Raw genomic sequence first — 16,374 nt, 5'->3', positions numbered from 1 at the left:
GGAGTAATTTCATCCCTTCGAAATTGAACCAAATTTAATTTTTATATAAATATTATAATGATTTAAAAATTAAAAATCCACGAGCTAACACATGACACAGAATTAACGTCGTCAATGATACCCTAATAGAAATGACTAAATTAAAACAAATTTTTGAAAATAGGACCCAATTGGGATAACTTTAAACTTGAGGACCCAATTAAGATTTTTGAACGAAAATGATACATTCGGGGTGATTAAAACTTTAATAAATAACTTGTTTAATCTTACAAATAGTATTTTAAGAAAAATAACTTATTATTGAGTATTCAAATAAGAAAGCAACTTAAAATTAATGTTAGTTTCAAAAAAAAAAAAACAATCAACTTCGAGATAAATATATTTAGTAAGACTAATAAATTAATGACTAGTTTATAAATTAATGGGTTAAATATATTTTTTGTCTTTCAACTTTGAGAGAAAATTGAAATTAGTCCCTTAAACAAATTTAGTCCCTTATATTTAGAAATGTGTGGATTTAGTCATTTAAACCAATTTCCAATTTTTTAAGTATATTTATCGTTTCAAAGGTCGTTTATCAACTAACATTGAAGTGAACATGTGTTAAAGTGTCAAACGGTGTAAATAAACTAAAATACAATTGGGTTTGAAACGTCAAATAAACTTAATAAACTTTGAGTGAAAATTGAAATTAGTCCCTTAAACAAATTTAGTCCCTTATATTTAGAAATGTGTGGATTTAGTCATTTAAACCAATTTTCAATTTTTTTAAGTATATTTATCGTTTCAAAGGTCGTTTATCAGCTAACATTGAAGTGAACATGTGTTAAAGTGTCAAACAGTGTAAACAAACCAAAATACAATTGGGTTTGAAACGTTAAATAAACTTAATAAAATTTGATTAAAAGGATTAAATTCACACATTTATAGAGTTGAGAGACTAAATTGGTTCAGAATTTTCAAGAGAGACTAATTCCAATTTTTACTAAAAATTGAAGGATAAAAAACCATATTTAAGACCAAGATAAATTTTTTAATATATAGATTAAAGGAGTTTATTGTATAAACTCCTATATTATAAATAATAGACTACTTAAAATCGTGTAGAGCTATCTTGTTTATTTATTTTTATTATTGTTCATTTTATCTTAATATATTTTTTATAATCTTTAATTTAATTTAATTTATTATTATCTATTTTGATCTTATATATTCAACTGTGATTAATTATTGTGGTTTTTTTAATATTTGTTGAGTTACCTTTTAATTTTTTATAAATGTAAATAATAAAAAAAAACTTAACATGACATATTAACACATATGTTTCATTACACGAGACTGTGTTAAAATTATACAAAATGAAACTGATGAAAAAAACAAATTGAATCTATAACAATATATAAATGGGATTCTCCTTTTTGTGTCCACTTTTTAAAATCCCGATTTTACACTTTAAATATAATAATTTATTAAATTTTAAAAAATTGACCGTTACTTTTACAAATTTTGTATAAAATCATATGTCTCTGCTTTTTCTTTTCTTCTTTATTTATCAATGATTATTCTTTTATCTATTTTGATATATTTCACTTTATTTTAATAAATATTAACTTAATAACATTATAATATTATCACATACTAATATAATATCACATATATTTAAAAAATGCATACACACATGCGTGATAGCGCCTGTGTTACGCTAGTATATAATAGTAATTTAACTTAAAAAACCGAAAATAAATTGTTTTTAAAAGTAATTGAATATATAATAGTAATTTAACTTAAAAAACTGAAAACAAATTGTTTATAAAAGTAAAAGAAATTAATTTAATTAATTGTTATTGATCAACTCATTTATATAAAATGACTTGTTCACATAAAAATTACACAATTTAAAAAAAAATGAAAAAACTAAAAGTTTTAATAAAAAAATTATTTAAAATTTTAAAATTAAAATTATATAATAACATTTCTTTTGTAAACAAAAATTTATTTATATGATAAAATTTATATAATCACATTTTCTTAATACTATTTTATATTTACTGACCTAAAACACTTATAATTTAATAAATGCATTTATTTATCCTTAACATATAAATTAGGAGTTATCATCGTTACAAATTAAAGTTTTTAGCTAATACCACGGAAGAGATCCGAAACCTAGAACAACAGCTCAGGTGCTCCTCCTACAAGATCCTCTCCGTTCATCGCGTTGGCTCCACACGCCCGCGAAACCCCACTCTCACTTTCACTTCTCTCGAATCGTCATTCCTTCAATCTCCCAGAATCCATCACCAGATCACGATGTCTTGGGTCCTCCGATCTACGAAGTCTAAGTTGCTCTCTTCTTCCTCTTCTTCACTTTCCAGAACCTTCCCTTCATTCTCTCGCACCGCTCATCACCTCCCTCACAATCAGATCGGAGCTCTCTCTCCCCTCACCGATCTCTTCCACCGCAGCACAGCCTCCACGCCTCTCGGTAACTACCTTCTCTCTCACTTTCTTCTTTCCATTTCCTTATTCAATGCCGCTTATTTTCATCCATCCTTCGCATTCTCTTTTATTTCCTCTCCTATCACCACGCACCTTCAATTAACGCAAACATCTATGCTCCTATTAATAACGCCAAACACAGAAAGTAGCTCATCACCGCTTCATTTTCTTAATCGCGTTTCCTTGATTCCGATGAATCTCGTCGTGATTCCTGTTGCTCTACGACCTTAATTTTTATGTACTCGCTGGTGCCGAGTTTAATTTTCTGCTTCTGATTGTCTCATTCCTTTGATGCTAATGTTGTTTCAGCGAAGGAAAACGCTTCGGGCGAAAACGTGACTGGTCTTCCCAAAGTTCCTGCGAATAAGCCTGGCTGTGATTCTAATGCGATCAATTCGATGGTATGCGTCTTTTCCGTCACTGTTAATTAGATTTCAAACTCTAACCATACTTGATGGAGTGAAATATGTTTTCTGTACTTTTAACTTGATATTGCTTTTGTGAAGTTACATTTGTATATCTCGTTTTTGCTCCCTCTAGACTGATGACATAGGGAATAGGGAAACTGTCGTTGCTGATGCAACTTTGATTTGACTAATCTGATTAAATCTAATAATTTTGACCCCTTTTTTCTTCGATCTTTTTTTATGAAACATTCTGAAGTTGTTACAAGACTAGTGGGTTCTGGTCGTGCTATAGTAGTATGCTAGAGTTAGAAGTAAAGCTAGTTGTTAACTAACTAGTCCTTGTTACCAATGAAAGTGTTGGGGAGGCTCGGAAAATTGTGAAATATGGTGTGAGAGTTGTTGTTGAAAGTTATTACTAGTTTTTTAAGTTTGAAAATTGCACTAATTCGAACTTGTTATGCCTGAATTTTATGTTAAAGTTATAACTACTTTCTTAATCACAAAAACAATGTATTTCTACCAATTTCTACCAATGGAGAGATAAAAGATAATTAACGTAGACGATCAACACTCCACCTCAAGCTTGCTTTGAATATGTTGTACATGGACAGCTTCCCAATCAAGTCATCAAAGTGTTTCTTAGCTAACCGCTTGGTCAGAGTGACTGCCACCTGATCTGTGGTTGGAATATAGGAATGGAAATCTGCCCTTCCTCTATTTTAGCCTTAATGAAGTGTTTATCAACTTCTACACCTTTAGTTCTATCGTTTAATATTGGGTCGTGTGCTGTAGAGATTGCTCCTGATTACCACAATTTATCTATATTTTTCTTCTGCACTACTCCTACCTAGCCACCACACTTTGTTTTTACTTCTCCAATTGACTAAATTTCGTCCGATAAAATTTAGGATATACTACTAACTAACACCCCATAAGCCAACTTATTTGAGAAAATTTAGTATATATCTCCTTTGATTAATAAAGATTGCTTTCTTTGAGTGAGCAAACTCAAGTACAATGGACCAAGTTCTATAACTTCAAATGCAACATCCAATTTCTTCTTAAAATGCTAAATTTCACCAATCATTCTTTGTCATAAAAATGTCATCAACATGTACAATCAAAGCAACAATTTTGTTATTGGTCATGTGTTTATTGAACATTGTATGGTCATTGTAGTTCTAAAGCGTTTGAACCACACAGTTAGAGCTTGCATACTTGGTTAGACTTTAATTTCCCACCAAAGCCTAGGGATGGCAAGAGGGAGGGAGTGGGTTTGACTATATCATCCCCATCACCAAAGTAAAATTTCATTCCCATTCCCATATTCAACGGGTATGAAATTTTTGTCCCATTTCCATCCCTATCAGGTAATAAGTATATTTGCATGCACATTTTGTGACCGCTCCCTTACTGTTTAAAATATTAATTAAATGACTTTTTTTACAAAAAAAAAAAATCACGAAAAAGAAAATATGACATTATCAACAATTCAATGTCAAAAAGATGCACATTATAAGGTTTATGCGATTGAAAACTTGACATTGAGGTATTCTCATTTAAAAACAAAATGAACAGTCAATAAAAATATTAAGTAGTAGAAATAGTCAGAAATAATCAAATGTGTCTCCTAAAAACTATTTGATTTAATGAAATTGAGGTTTGTGTTTCCTCAAATGGAATACATCATTTGAACAAAACTGCATATCAGAAAATAAAAATGTGTAGCTAAGATTGTAATAAGAGAGAAAGTACCTTAGGGACCTGAGTGAACTTTGTAAATATTGAACAAGTTGAACAACAATTAAGAGAGAGAATGAAAAATTGTGTGGCAAAAGAAAGAAATAAGGGTTTTTCAAATGAAATGAAATAAAGAACAAGAAAGATTAGGGAAGATAAGTTTGTTAGGTTACTTAATAAATTATGAGTGTTTTAGTAATTTAAAATGGGGACAGGTACGAGGGGGGAGACGGTGTAAGAGTGGGGACAAGATAAATATGTACATCTTCATCATACCCAATTTAAAAAATTAGTTATTACCCATATTTATACCCATTCAATGTAGGGATTTTCCATCAGAATCGGGACGGGTTCTGATAATACTCGTGGGGATAAGCTTATTTGCCATCCGTACCAAAGCCTAGTGGTGGACTTAAACATTTCTTCTTCCAAGTCCCCCATTTAGTCATGCATTCTTTACATCTAATGGTGAAGGGTCCAGTACCAGCAAGGGACAAGAAAACCCTAATAGAATCATTTGCATCCAGGCTGTAGAAGGAATTAAATTTCCACTCAAGTTATTATTTTGTGTATCGGTTACAAAAGTTTATTGTTTGTGTCCACCACAAGCCGCAATTATCAATATCTGTGCAGTAACCGACGTTGCTCTACCCCTTGCATTCTCTCCCAGTGCCAAATGCAAACTACTTTCCTTCAGCTGGTGATCAAAGATGCTAGCAACCTGCTCAAGTCTTCAACTTATTTTAAAAAAATCACATGTTCTGGAGGATAATATAATTTGGTGCCTGTGTGCAAAAAGTACTCGGAACTCTGCAGGAGAATTTCATGCATTGAGATTTGGTCCTCTTGCAACTGCTGGATTAAAAAGTTACGCGGCAGGGCTTGATTTTGCCAAACCAAGGTTAGAGCATCAGCATATTGTACATCAAGGGGAGACAGCTTTATAACCTGTTCATTAAAACCTTCCGCAGAATAAGGGCCAATTTCTCTATCCAATTCTCTTAAATTATATTTCCTGTCTAATTCTGCATCCTCAAGCAGTTTGTATAAAACAAGTGTATCTCTTTTTCTTTCTATACGTGCAATAGGTTCTAAGGTAGGTTTATTCAATCCAGAAATCCTTTCCACCTTAACTTTATCTGGAAGCTGCACCAATTTACATTCATTATCATTCAGAGTCCGTAGGTTTTGGAGAGGCTCCAATAGACAACATAAAACCAGGATTTACATGAGATTCTGCTGATAACAACAGAACATCCTAACAACAAACAATAATCCAGTAGCTCTATTTAATGCAAGTAATCTTGCAAGTTTAAATCGAAATTGCTCAAGAGATGTTCAACTCCATTTCCAATTCTATCCCCTTCACCATTCAAATTATTAATGTCTAAATCGTTCTGAGGTGTGGTTTCATCCTCTTCAACTTGGATTGGAACTAAGTTTTCATCCAGACTTAATCCTCATTCTGCTCATGCGATCTTCAATAATCCACCAGTCATCATTAGACGAACAGTCATCAAAACCTAATCCCAGGCTGCGGAGTCTTTTTGATCATTTTTGCTTTCCGGCAATTGTTGTGTTCTTTGAGCATTTTTGCTTTTTAGTAGACGTAGTGTCCTCTAATAATTTTTAACAAGTTTGACTCATGATACATATATATTCTAATTTTAGAGGAAATGTTAAAGATATGATTTGAAAGGACAAATATTGAAGATTGATTGTCATTTTAGCAGAGAAAGTCACATCAAGGAAATATCTAATAGCTTGGTCAGCTTTGGCAATTGACATGTTTGCCAAGTCTCTCATGTGGTTTTGTGTTGATGACATTTTTAACAAGCTTGTCTCATGATACATATGTTCTAACTTGAGAGGGAGTGTTAGAGATATGATTTGATTATATTAAACTGAAAGATATGATATGATTCGATAGGGACATATCTTACCAAATATTTGATAGGGATATTGTATTCTTTTCTCATTATAAACAGGAATATTTGTGTATGTACAACACACGAAATTCATTATATTATTTCTCGGTTTCTCTTTTCTCAGCATGGTACTGAAGTAGTACCATCCTATGTGACCTATTTTGTCATTAATCCTCTCAACATTCTCTAAGACAAAAAAATTGAACTAGTGCACACCATTACGCCTGAAAATGTGATACACCATTAATTTAGCTCTGTTTAGTTTCTAATCCTGTGGAATTGTTCTTTTATGCCAGATGTATAAAGCTTCTGGACTGGATACCACTGTGCTGGCTGGAGCTAGATATGGCACTAGAGTTTCTGCTGCTCAGAGTCCAATGCTAATGGTGAGTTCCTATATTGTGAGTTATCTATGATTTAGTTGAATCCATTTGTCTTCTGTTACTTGGCTGATGACAGTTTCACTCATAAGGGAGTCAATACTGTGATGGCTAGAAGTTTTGAGAGAAGTATGGAAGCTGGCACGTTTGGAATGATTGGTCATAAACGTTGCATGAGTAACGTCGCAAGTAAAACCAGTGAGACAAACCCATCTGGTCTTCGTCCATTATCTCCTCATCTCCCTCTTTATCAGCCTCAACTCTCTTCAACTCTCTCAATTTTTAATAGAATTGCTGGAGCTTTCTTAGCCGCTGTCATTTTGCTTTTTTATATGATATATATAAAAATGGGTTCGGTTAGCCTCACCTATGACTATTTCTACCAGTTCATATTTTATTCATCAAAACTAAACCTACTTGTCATGGAGATTTCTGCTTTAGCCGTGACCTACCATCTGTATAGTGCCATTCGTCATTTACGCGTATGATTTGAGTCAACAACTGGCACCCGAACTGTACGTTTGAACCTTAGGTAACATGCTTTTCCTTGATTCATGTTCAGTTTTTATGATTGCAATTATAAGACCTAAGTGAGCTCTGTAATCAGGTTTTGCTTGGGGTTGAGTCGTTTTAGCTTTTGAAAAATACACTTGGAGACCCTTTTTCTTACCATGGATTAGTGTGTATAACATGTCGTCTTTTCAGGTGGTGGAACTTTGCTTATTCGACCTTGGAGGCATTCTTCCATATGTCAGTCATAAGGAACTTAAGAAATGTGAATCTGAATTTTGCAGTTATTTCTTATCGACTTAATAATCACAATTCTCGATGTTTAGTGCTACTGAGCATAACTTCATCGATTTTGCACCTGACATTCGGTCATGCTTTTTTGCAGTCTTCTTAACTTGCATGTAAGTAACTGTTGCATCTAATAAATGGTATCTTTTGGTGAATTGAAATAAATGATCTCTTACAAGCTTCAGGGCATTATTTATTGCTTATCCTTTATTTTGAAAGATATATGAATGAAATTTAAAGTAAACTAGAGGTAGAGAAATGCACATTAGAGATTTGATTAAAATAATTATGGTAACTAGAAGAGGGGACATTTTTTAAGGCGATTGTTGTCACGTTATCCTTCTCATTCGGCTGAAAATTTTGCATGCAGAAATAGAAAGGAATAGATGGAATTAATTTTGTTATCATGAATAGATATATATTAATCAAGTCAAAGAAACTTATACTTTAACTGGACAAATATGTTTAGTAAGAAGCCTAGGAAGACAATAATTATACTTACACCAAATCTGTTAAAATAATGAATTATAAAAGGATATTGAAATTATAATTAAATATAAACGTTATTACAATTCATATGCAAAAGTTGTACACACCTAGCTGCTATGTTGCACTCAAATTTTGTTATACTGATCAATTTACATATAGACTGAGTCACGCAGATAAAATCCAACGAGTAAAATTTATGATTATAAATTATCAAATATTGAATATTATCCATAACATATCATTAGAGTAAATAAATATTTGACTCGATTTTTTTTTTTTTTTATAAAGCATGGCAATGTAAGTAAAACTTTCTAATCTCTAGTTTTAAATTGTAACCTGACGTGATTCGTAAGGTCTTTCAAATAATGTTATACGCATGATTGCTGTGATAATTGATATGATATATCATCTATCAATCTCTATTGTTTATTATGTTAGATATTTTAAAAATTTGTCATAAGATAATGTATGAGCTTTTTAAATGAAATTTCTCGTAACACTAAATAAGATTTTACCCCAATGGCAATGAAAGCAGACAAGAACTCACATTCCTACCTCTGGACATCCTTTTGATTGGATTTTTTTTTATAATCAAAAGAATTTAGTAATAATAAAATTCCTAACTAGAACGCAAGGTGTCCCTAACTAAAAATGCTAATACACAATGGAAAGTTGAAGCCACAAAACAAATTATAAATAAACAAAATCCTCTGAGAACATATAAAGGCATTTCCTTTCTGCAACATGTTTTTCACCTATAACCTCCTATTTTACAAAAATAAAAAATAAAAAATCATACCGCCTCTGTGTTTTATTTGAGTTTAAGGGTATGATCCCTTCCTTTTCCATTGTTGGTTGTAGTTAGTGTCTTCCAGTGATATTATAATGGAGCACATATTTATAATCGTATATCCACATTGTATGAGTCAGCGTGATGGAATCTTGAAACCTCAACTCTATGATTGTTACTTGTGATTGTAATTATGTTCAAGTGTCTTTATGTATTGCGCTATAATAGAACAATATAGCATTTTCTGGAAAAATTTGTAATTATAATAGAGGGTATTTATGACCATTATACCTAAGCATAATACAAAAGAATTAAAATAAATTTCCCTCTATTATATCTCATATTTATAACAATTTTAGATTTAGATACATCAAATATAATGCATGAGAAAGAAGGGAAGAGAATATGAATATATAAATTGAATCTTTATTGAACCTTCACCCTCGTGTTACTGCACACTATTGTTGCATTTTTATTGAACCTTCACCCTACCACATACCACAACCCTTCCCTTCTTCACTCATGGTTCCCATTTCACAAAAAAAGTAACTTTTTTATTCCCTATTTCACATAGTGAAAAAAGAACCCATGTTTGTTTGCTTGATTTTGTGGATTTTTTACTTTTGGCTTGCTCTACAAAATTGCAACATTTGGAAAAGCTGAGGGTTTTAGATTAGTAAATTATACATTGCTTTCATTCATTTCCTCACTTTCATATTTTTCAATTCTATAATATTGTTAGTGTAGAAGTAATTAGTATATCTAGACAATCATGATGTGTAAGCTAGGAGGTTGAGTGTTGGATAACCTCTAACCTAGCACCTAGTTGCAGCCTTTAATGTTTCAACTTCTTTGTATCTCCTTCATCATATATATAAATATCAGGAACAGTAGAGGGGTCTAATTAAGCCCTCAAACATATTTTGTCTGTTTTAATCTCAACTTGGTATCAGAGCGGGTCGATCCCGCTCTGGTTTCCGTCTGGTCTGTCCATCGACACTTGTTGCCATCGTCCGCAGCTGTCCGTCGCCATCTGTCACTGTTAATCACTGTATGCAGCTGTTCACTGCCATAAAACACTATCCAAAGCTACCCACTGTCACTGTTCACAAAATCGTCACTATCTGCCACTGTTCCGCCGCCGTCCACCACTGTTCGCCGCCGGCCGCCGTCTCCGGCCACCTAAGTTTTCACCAGCGACCACTGAATCTGGAGCGCCTCTCCGAGCGACAGCCACCCCCACCGGTGCTAGAACCAGCCTCCTGTCCACGTGCCACCACGCGCCCCATCTTCTCCGCTGCGAATAGGCACGTCGTCTCTGGCCACCTCAGTTTTCGCCGGGGACCACTGAATCTGGAGCACCGCTCCGAGTGACAGTCACCCCCACCAGTGCCGGAACCAGCCTCCCGTCCACGCGCCGCCATGCGTCGCGTCTTTTCCGTTGCGAACAGGCGCGTGCAGCCCACGCGTCGCCTTCTGCTGATCGGAACGTCACAGTGCCACCTCTGTAGCTCTCGCCGGAGTCTTTTGTTGTTGTTCTAACCCTCAAAACTCCGATTCAGTGAGGTCAAGATGTCACCCTTGCGGACATCTCCCTCGGTCGTTTAAAAATCTCCACTATTTTTTGCGTTTCTACTCTCTATTTTTTGTTCCCTTGATCAGAAATGGCCTTTGGAAGTGTTATTTCATTCTCTGGAAGTCCTTCCATTACTTCTGAGAAGCTAGATGGACAAAATTACCTCTCCTGGTCCGCTGTCGTCGAGATGTGGTTCCTTGGTCAAGGACATCATAACCACCTTGAGAAAGACGGAAGCCATGTGCCTCAAGAAAAAGCTAAACAGTGGAAGCAAGCAGATTTTCAATTGTGTGCCTTGTTGTGGCAATCCGTGGAGCCGAGACTGTTAATGTCTCTTAGGGCATTCAAAACATGTCACTCATTTTGGAAGAGGACTCAGAATATCTATGCCAACGATATCCAACGCCTATATGATTCGGCGGACAAGTTGGCATCTCTGAAAATGATCAATCATGACATGATCTCCTTCGTGAATGAAGCACAATTAGCCGTGGAAGACCTGCGGATGTTTCTCGAAGTCGACGCTTCAGATGAAATGAAGAAGAAGCTGGACAAATACTATATGGTGATGATTCTTCGCGTCATTCATCTAGACTTCAATCACATTAGAGATAAACTTTTGACCTCTCATGAAGTCCCTTCCATGGACACCCTGATCCAGCGTATGATTCGTGTCCCGAAAGTCCCAACACTTGAAATTCAAGAATTTCATGCTCGAGTAGAATCATCTGTTATGGCCGCAACTCGAGGAAGAGGAGGACGTGGACCTAGAGGAGGTGGACATGGAGGCCGTGGACGTTCTCAATGCACGTATTGCAAGAGGATGGGTCACACTCAGGAAAACTGTTACTCCTTACATGGCTTTCCTTCTAAGACTGCCAATGTCTCTCAGGCTGACACTACTGAGTCCAAGTTCACTGAGGACGAGTATCAAGAGTACCTACGTCTCAAGTCCAGTAGCCTGACACAATCATCTTAAGCCCCGAGTACTTCAACAACTTGCATTTCTCAATCCATTGAAAGTCACAATTCATGGGTAATTGATTTCGGTGCTTCTGACCACATCTCTGGTAATACCTCTTTGTTCTCAACCATTTCATTTCAAGATAAACCTCATTTTATAACCCTTGCCAATGGCTCTAAAACTTCCTCAAAGGGAGTCGGTCGAGTCATCATGTCTCTCTCCCTAACTCTAAAATCTGTCCTTTTTGTCCCTAATTGTCCCTTTAATTTAATTTCCTTAAGCCAGTTAACCAAATTGTTCAACTGTTCAGTAACCTTTGATCACAAATCTTTTGTTATACAGGAGCGTGGTTCGGGGAGACAGATTGGAGAAGGATATGAAGCCGGCGGTTTATATCATTTTGGATATCGTCCACGAGTGTCATGTGTTGCAGCTCCTAGTCCTAAAGTGTTACATGATCGACTTGGTCACCCTCATCTGTCCAAGTTAAAAAAAATGTGTCCTGAACTTAGTGGTCTCAAAACCTTAGAATGTGAATCATGTTAACTAGGAAAACATGTTAGATCTGCTTTTCCTAAAAAGTCTTTATCACAATGTAATTCTAGTTTCTCCATCATTCATTCCGATATTTGGGGACCTAGTCGTATTTCGTCTTTTGGTTTTAGGTATTTTGTTACTTTCATTGATGAATTTTCACGATGTACTTGGGTTTATCTTATGAAAGATCGTTCTGAATTGTTATCCATATTCACATCTTTTTTACACGAAATCAAGAATCAATTCAGTCGAGTAATCAAAATCTTAAGAAGTGACAATGCCAAAGAGTACTTCTCATCTGCTTTGTCTGCAGTTTTAAGTTCACATGGTATCTTGTATCAGTCCACTTGTCCACACACACCATAGCAAAACAGTATAGCAGAATGAAAAAATCGACACTTGGTTGAAACTGCTCGTACACTTTTGCTTGGTGCTCATATCCCTGTCCATCATTGGGGAGATGCCCTCTTAACTGCATGTTTTCTTATTAACCAGATGCCCTCCTCCTCTCTCAATCATAAAGTCCTTGTCTCCATCTTGTTTCCAGATAAACCCTCTTTTTCACATTCCTTCTCGGGTTTTTGGTTGTGTATGTTTTGTTCACAACTTGTCTCCAGGTTTAGATAAACTTTCTGCTCATGCTCTCAAATGTGTCTTCTTGGGCTATTCTCGTCTTCAAAAATGGTATCGGTGTTACTCTCCTGAAACCAAGAAATACTACATGTCTACCAATGTCACATTCTTTGAACAAACCCCTTATTTCTCTTCCTCTGTTCAAGACACTCATGTCATACAACAAGTCCTCCCTCTTCCTGTGGTTGAGTCCCCTATCTCAGATGTCTCTGTCAATCCGAGTCCTACTCCACCTCCTCTCGAGCCCCCATCCCCACCTACTGATACCTTCCCGAGTCCCGACCTCCAACACATGACTCTGACGGATAGTCCAATTATCCAAGAATATGGTGAATCCTCGACTTCAGATCCTTCTCCTTCGTCTCTTGCTCCCATGCCTCCTGATGAAGGCAATTCTGGTTGGCCCATTGCTCTCAGAAAAGGTATTCGTTCCACTTGGAACCCCCATCCCATTTATAATTTTCTTAGTTATCACAAATTGTCGCTTTCCTATTGTTCTCTTTTATCTTCAGTGTCTTCTATTCCTATTCCCAAAAATGTGAAGGAAGCACTTGATCATCCTGGATGGCGACAAGCCATGATTGCAGAAATCCAAGCTCTTGAACACAACCATACTTGGGAGCTCATGCCCCTCCTACCGGGCAAGAAGGCGGTTGGTTGTCGATGGGTATATGCAGTTAAGGTTGGCTCTGACGGTCAGGTTGATAGGCTCAAAGCCCGATTAGTTGCCAAAGGGTACACTCAAATTTATGGCCTTGACTATTGTGACACTTTCTCTCTTGTGGCGAAAATGACTGCTATTCGACTCTTCTTTGCAATGGCCGCCATTCATCATTGGCCACTTCATCAATTGGACATCAAGAATGCTTTCCTTCATGGTAATCTTGAGGAAGAAGTCTACATGGAGCAACCTCCTGGATTTGTTGCTTAGGGGGAGTCTAGTATGGTGTGCAAATTGCATCGCTCTTTATACGCCCTCAAACAATCACCACGTGCCTGGTTTGAAAAATTCAGCTCCATTGTTCAAAGTTTTGGGTTAAGACGCAGTGAGGCAGATTACTCGGTCTTTTACTCGCATACTTCTCCTGGGAAATGTATCTACCTAATAGTATATGTTGATGATATAGTCATTACAGGAAATGATATTGTTGGCATATCTCAATTAAAGGAGCACTTGTGTAGGCATTTTCAAACCAAGGATTTGGGAAGCCTCAAATACTTCTTGGGCATTGAAGTGGCACAGTCTAAACATGGCATTGTAATCTCTCAAAGGAAGTATGCTCTTGATATCCTACAAGAAACTGGTATGATTGATTGTAAACCAGTAGAGAGTCCTATGGACCCAAATCAAAAGTTAACAATTGAAGAAGGTGAATTATTCTTTGACCCTGAAAGATACAGGAGGCTGGTTGGAAAACTAATTTACCTCACCATTACAAGGCCAGATCTATCCTTTGCAGTTGGAGTGGTTAGTCAGTTTATGCAGTCTCCATGTGTTGGCCATTGGAATTCTATCATTCGCATTCTAAGGTACCTAAAAAAGGCTCCCGGGCAAGGGTTGTTATATGAAGATCGAGGAAGCTTTCATGTCTCTGGATATTGTAATGCGGATTTGGCAGGATCTCCTATGGACAGACAATCTACTATTGGATACTGTGTATTCCTTGGAGGTAATATTATTTCATGGAAAAGTAAGAAGCATAGTGTAGTAGCTAGATCGACAGCTGAAGCTGAATATAGAGCCATGGCATCACTAACATGTGAACTTATATGGGTGAAGCAATTTCTTCAAGAACTTAAGTTTTGTGACATCAAGACTATGAAGATGTATTGCGATAATCAAGCTACTCTCCACATTGCTTCAAATCCAGTGTTTCACGAGAGAACAAAACATATAGAAATAGACTGTCATTTTGTTCGTAAAAAGTTGTTGGCAAAGGAAATATGTATTGAGTTTGTGGGATCGAATGACCAACTCGCAGACATGTTGACCAAGTCATTAAAGGGACCTCGAATTGAGTTTATTTGTTCCAAGCTGGGTACATACAATTTGTATGCTCCAGCTTGAAGGGGAGTGTAGAAGTAATTAATATATCTAGGCAATCATGATGTGTAAGCTAGGAGGTTGAGTGTTGGATAACCTCTAACCTAGCACCTAGTTGCAGCCTTTAATGTTTCAACTTCTTTGTATCTCCTTCATTATATAAATAAATATCAAGAACAGTAGAGGGGTCTAATTAAGCCCTTAAACATATTTTGTCTGTTTTAATCTCAACTGTTAGTATGTACTCTCCAGTTCCTCAATTGTGTCCATCATTTCAACTTTTTCACGGTATCAATCTCACCCTTTTCTTTAACTATATTATTACTTCAATCTTAAAATTCTATTTAAACAACTATATTATTACTTTAATCCTAAAATTCTATTTTAAAGCTAAAATCTTTTGTAAAATTTTAAAAAATTATAGCTATCACCGTGAAGAGTTTATGGTTTTAAGAAACTTTAGATCATATATTTAATAAATTATAGCTTGAATGATAATATAATGTTAAGAGTTATTTATTTAAGAAAGTTTAAATCTCTATTTAATAAATTATAGCTTGCATGATAATATTATTGTGAAAAGTATACAATTTTAAAAAAAAAGTTTAGATATATTTAATAATAATATTTTTAAGAATTAATGTGATGTTATTATGTATTTTAAGAAGTTTTAATGTTATTATGCGTTACTGTTTTTAAATGGTTTTTTCGTTTCCTTTATAGTGTCAAATATTTTTTTATTATCTTTCTTATGATTAATTGAATAATTTTTTTTTTCTGAATAAAAAGAGCATGTTACTTTTGTGGTGTTTTCTATTTTGCTAATTGATATGTGTCCCCTAAAATAAATTACACATATATGATTGGTAGTTATTGATTATGATTTTTTTCTTTATAGTTGTGATGGAGAGACATAGCCAAGAATTGCCTCCAAGTTCAAAACAATCTGACCTGTCAAACCCTACAACTGAACTTGTAGGAGCTGTAGGAAGGGAAAACCAAATGCTAGTGGTAAGAAAACAACCTTTGTTGTTTGGGACCACTTCACAAGATCTCTTGAATCCACAGATTCAATTGCAACATGTAATCATTGTGGTAAGCAATTTAGATGTGATCCAAAGATACATGGAGCATCTAACCTTCTTAATCATCTTAAAAGGTTGTGTCCTAAATATCCATTTGCTGCCATTAATGACCCCAACCAAACAACTCTCACCTTTAAAAGTGGTGACAATAACAGTCTCCTTGCAACACCCCAAAAGTATAATGTTGAAGCTTGTCGAAAGGCCATTGCTATGTTTGTTATTGTGGATGAAAAACCATTCAAGGTGGTGGAGGGTGGGGGTTTTAAGATCTTGTGCAGACAAATACAACCTTTGTTTGTTGTCCCATCAAGATTCACCATAGCTAGAGATTGTTTTCAATTGTATATGGATGAAAAAGTTAGGTTAAAGGAGTTCTTTAAGTCAAATTCTGTTAGAGTAGCACTCACTACCGATTGTTGGACATCAATTCAGAACTTAGGCTACCTAACACTCACTGCACATTTCATAAACAATGATTAGAGGTATAAAAAAAGGATAATTAGT

General features: G+C 35.2%; 1 protein-coding gene across 2 annotated transcripts; it reads left to right on the top strand.

Moving 5' to 3' along the window:
* The first annotated feature begins 2,131 nt into the window (after positions 1-2,131).
* LOC114168209 lies at positions 2,132-7,936 on the top strand. Of its 2 annotated transcripts, none has more exons than XM_028052949.1 (5): positions 2,132-2,485; positions 2,809-2,900; positions 6,871-6,960; positions 7,047-7,486; positions 7,635-7,936. In XM_028052949.1, the coding sequence occupies exons 1-4, from the start codon at positions 2,311-2,313 to the stop codon at positions 7,440-7,442; spliced, it is 753 nt and encodes a 250-aa protein (XP_027908750.1). In that variant the 5' UTR covers positions 2,132-2,310; the 3' UTR covers positions 7,443-7,486; positions 7,635-7,936. The 2 variants fall into 2 exon arrangements, with proteins under 2 accessions (XP_027908750.1, XP_027908749.1); XM_028052948.1 differs by having other exon boundaries at positions 7,660-7,917.
* Positions 7,937-16,374: the final 8,438 nt, after the last annotated feature.

This window comes from Vigna unguiculata, chromosome 11 (genome assembly GCF_004118075.2).
Source record: "Vigna unguiculata cultivar IT97K-499-35 chromosome 11, ASM411807v1, whole genome shotgun sequence".
In the NCBI taxonomy this organism is placed as follows: domain Eukaryota; kingdom Viridiplantae; phylum Streptophyta; class Magnoliopsida; order Fabales; family Fabaceae; genus Vigna; species Vigna unguiculata.
The sequence above is the reverse complement of the archived record's forward strand: the minus strand, read 5'-3'. Positions and strand labels throughout refer to the sequence as shown.

Excerpts from the sequence above, each read along its gene's own strand:
- LOC114168209 (XM_028052949.1), top strand. The coding sequence starts at position 2,311 with ATGTCTTGGGTCCTCCGATCTACGAAGTCTAAGTTGCTCTCTTCTTCC. Across the intron at positions 2,486-2,808 it reads CACAGCCTCCACGCCTCTCG|CGAAGGAAAACGCTTCGGGC; the intron begins GTAACTACCTTC and ends ATGTTGTTTCAG. Across the intron at positions 2,901-6,870 it reads CTAATGCGATCAATTCGATG|ATGTATAAAGCTTCTGGACT; the intron begins GTATGCGTCTTT and ends CTTTTATGCCAG.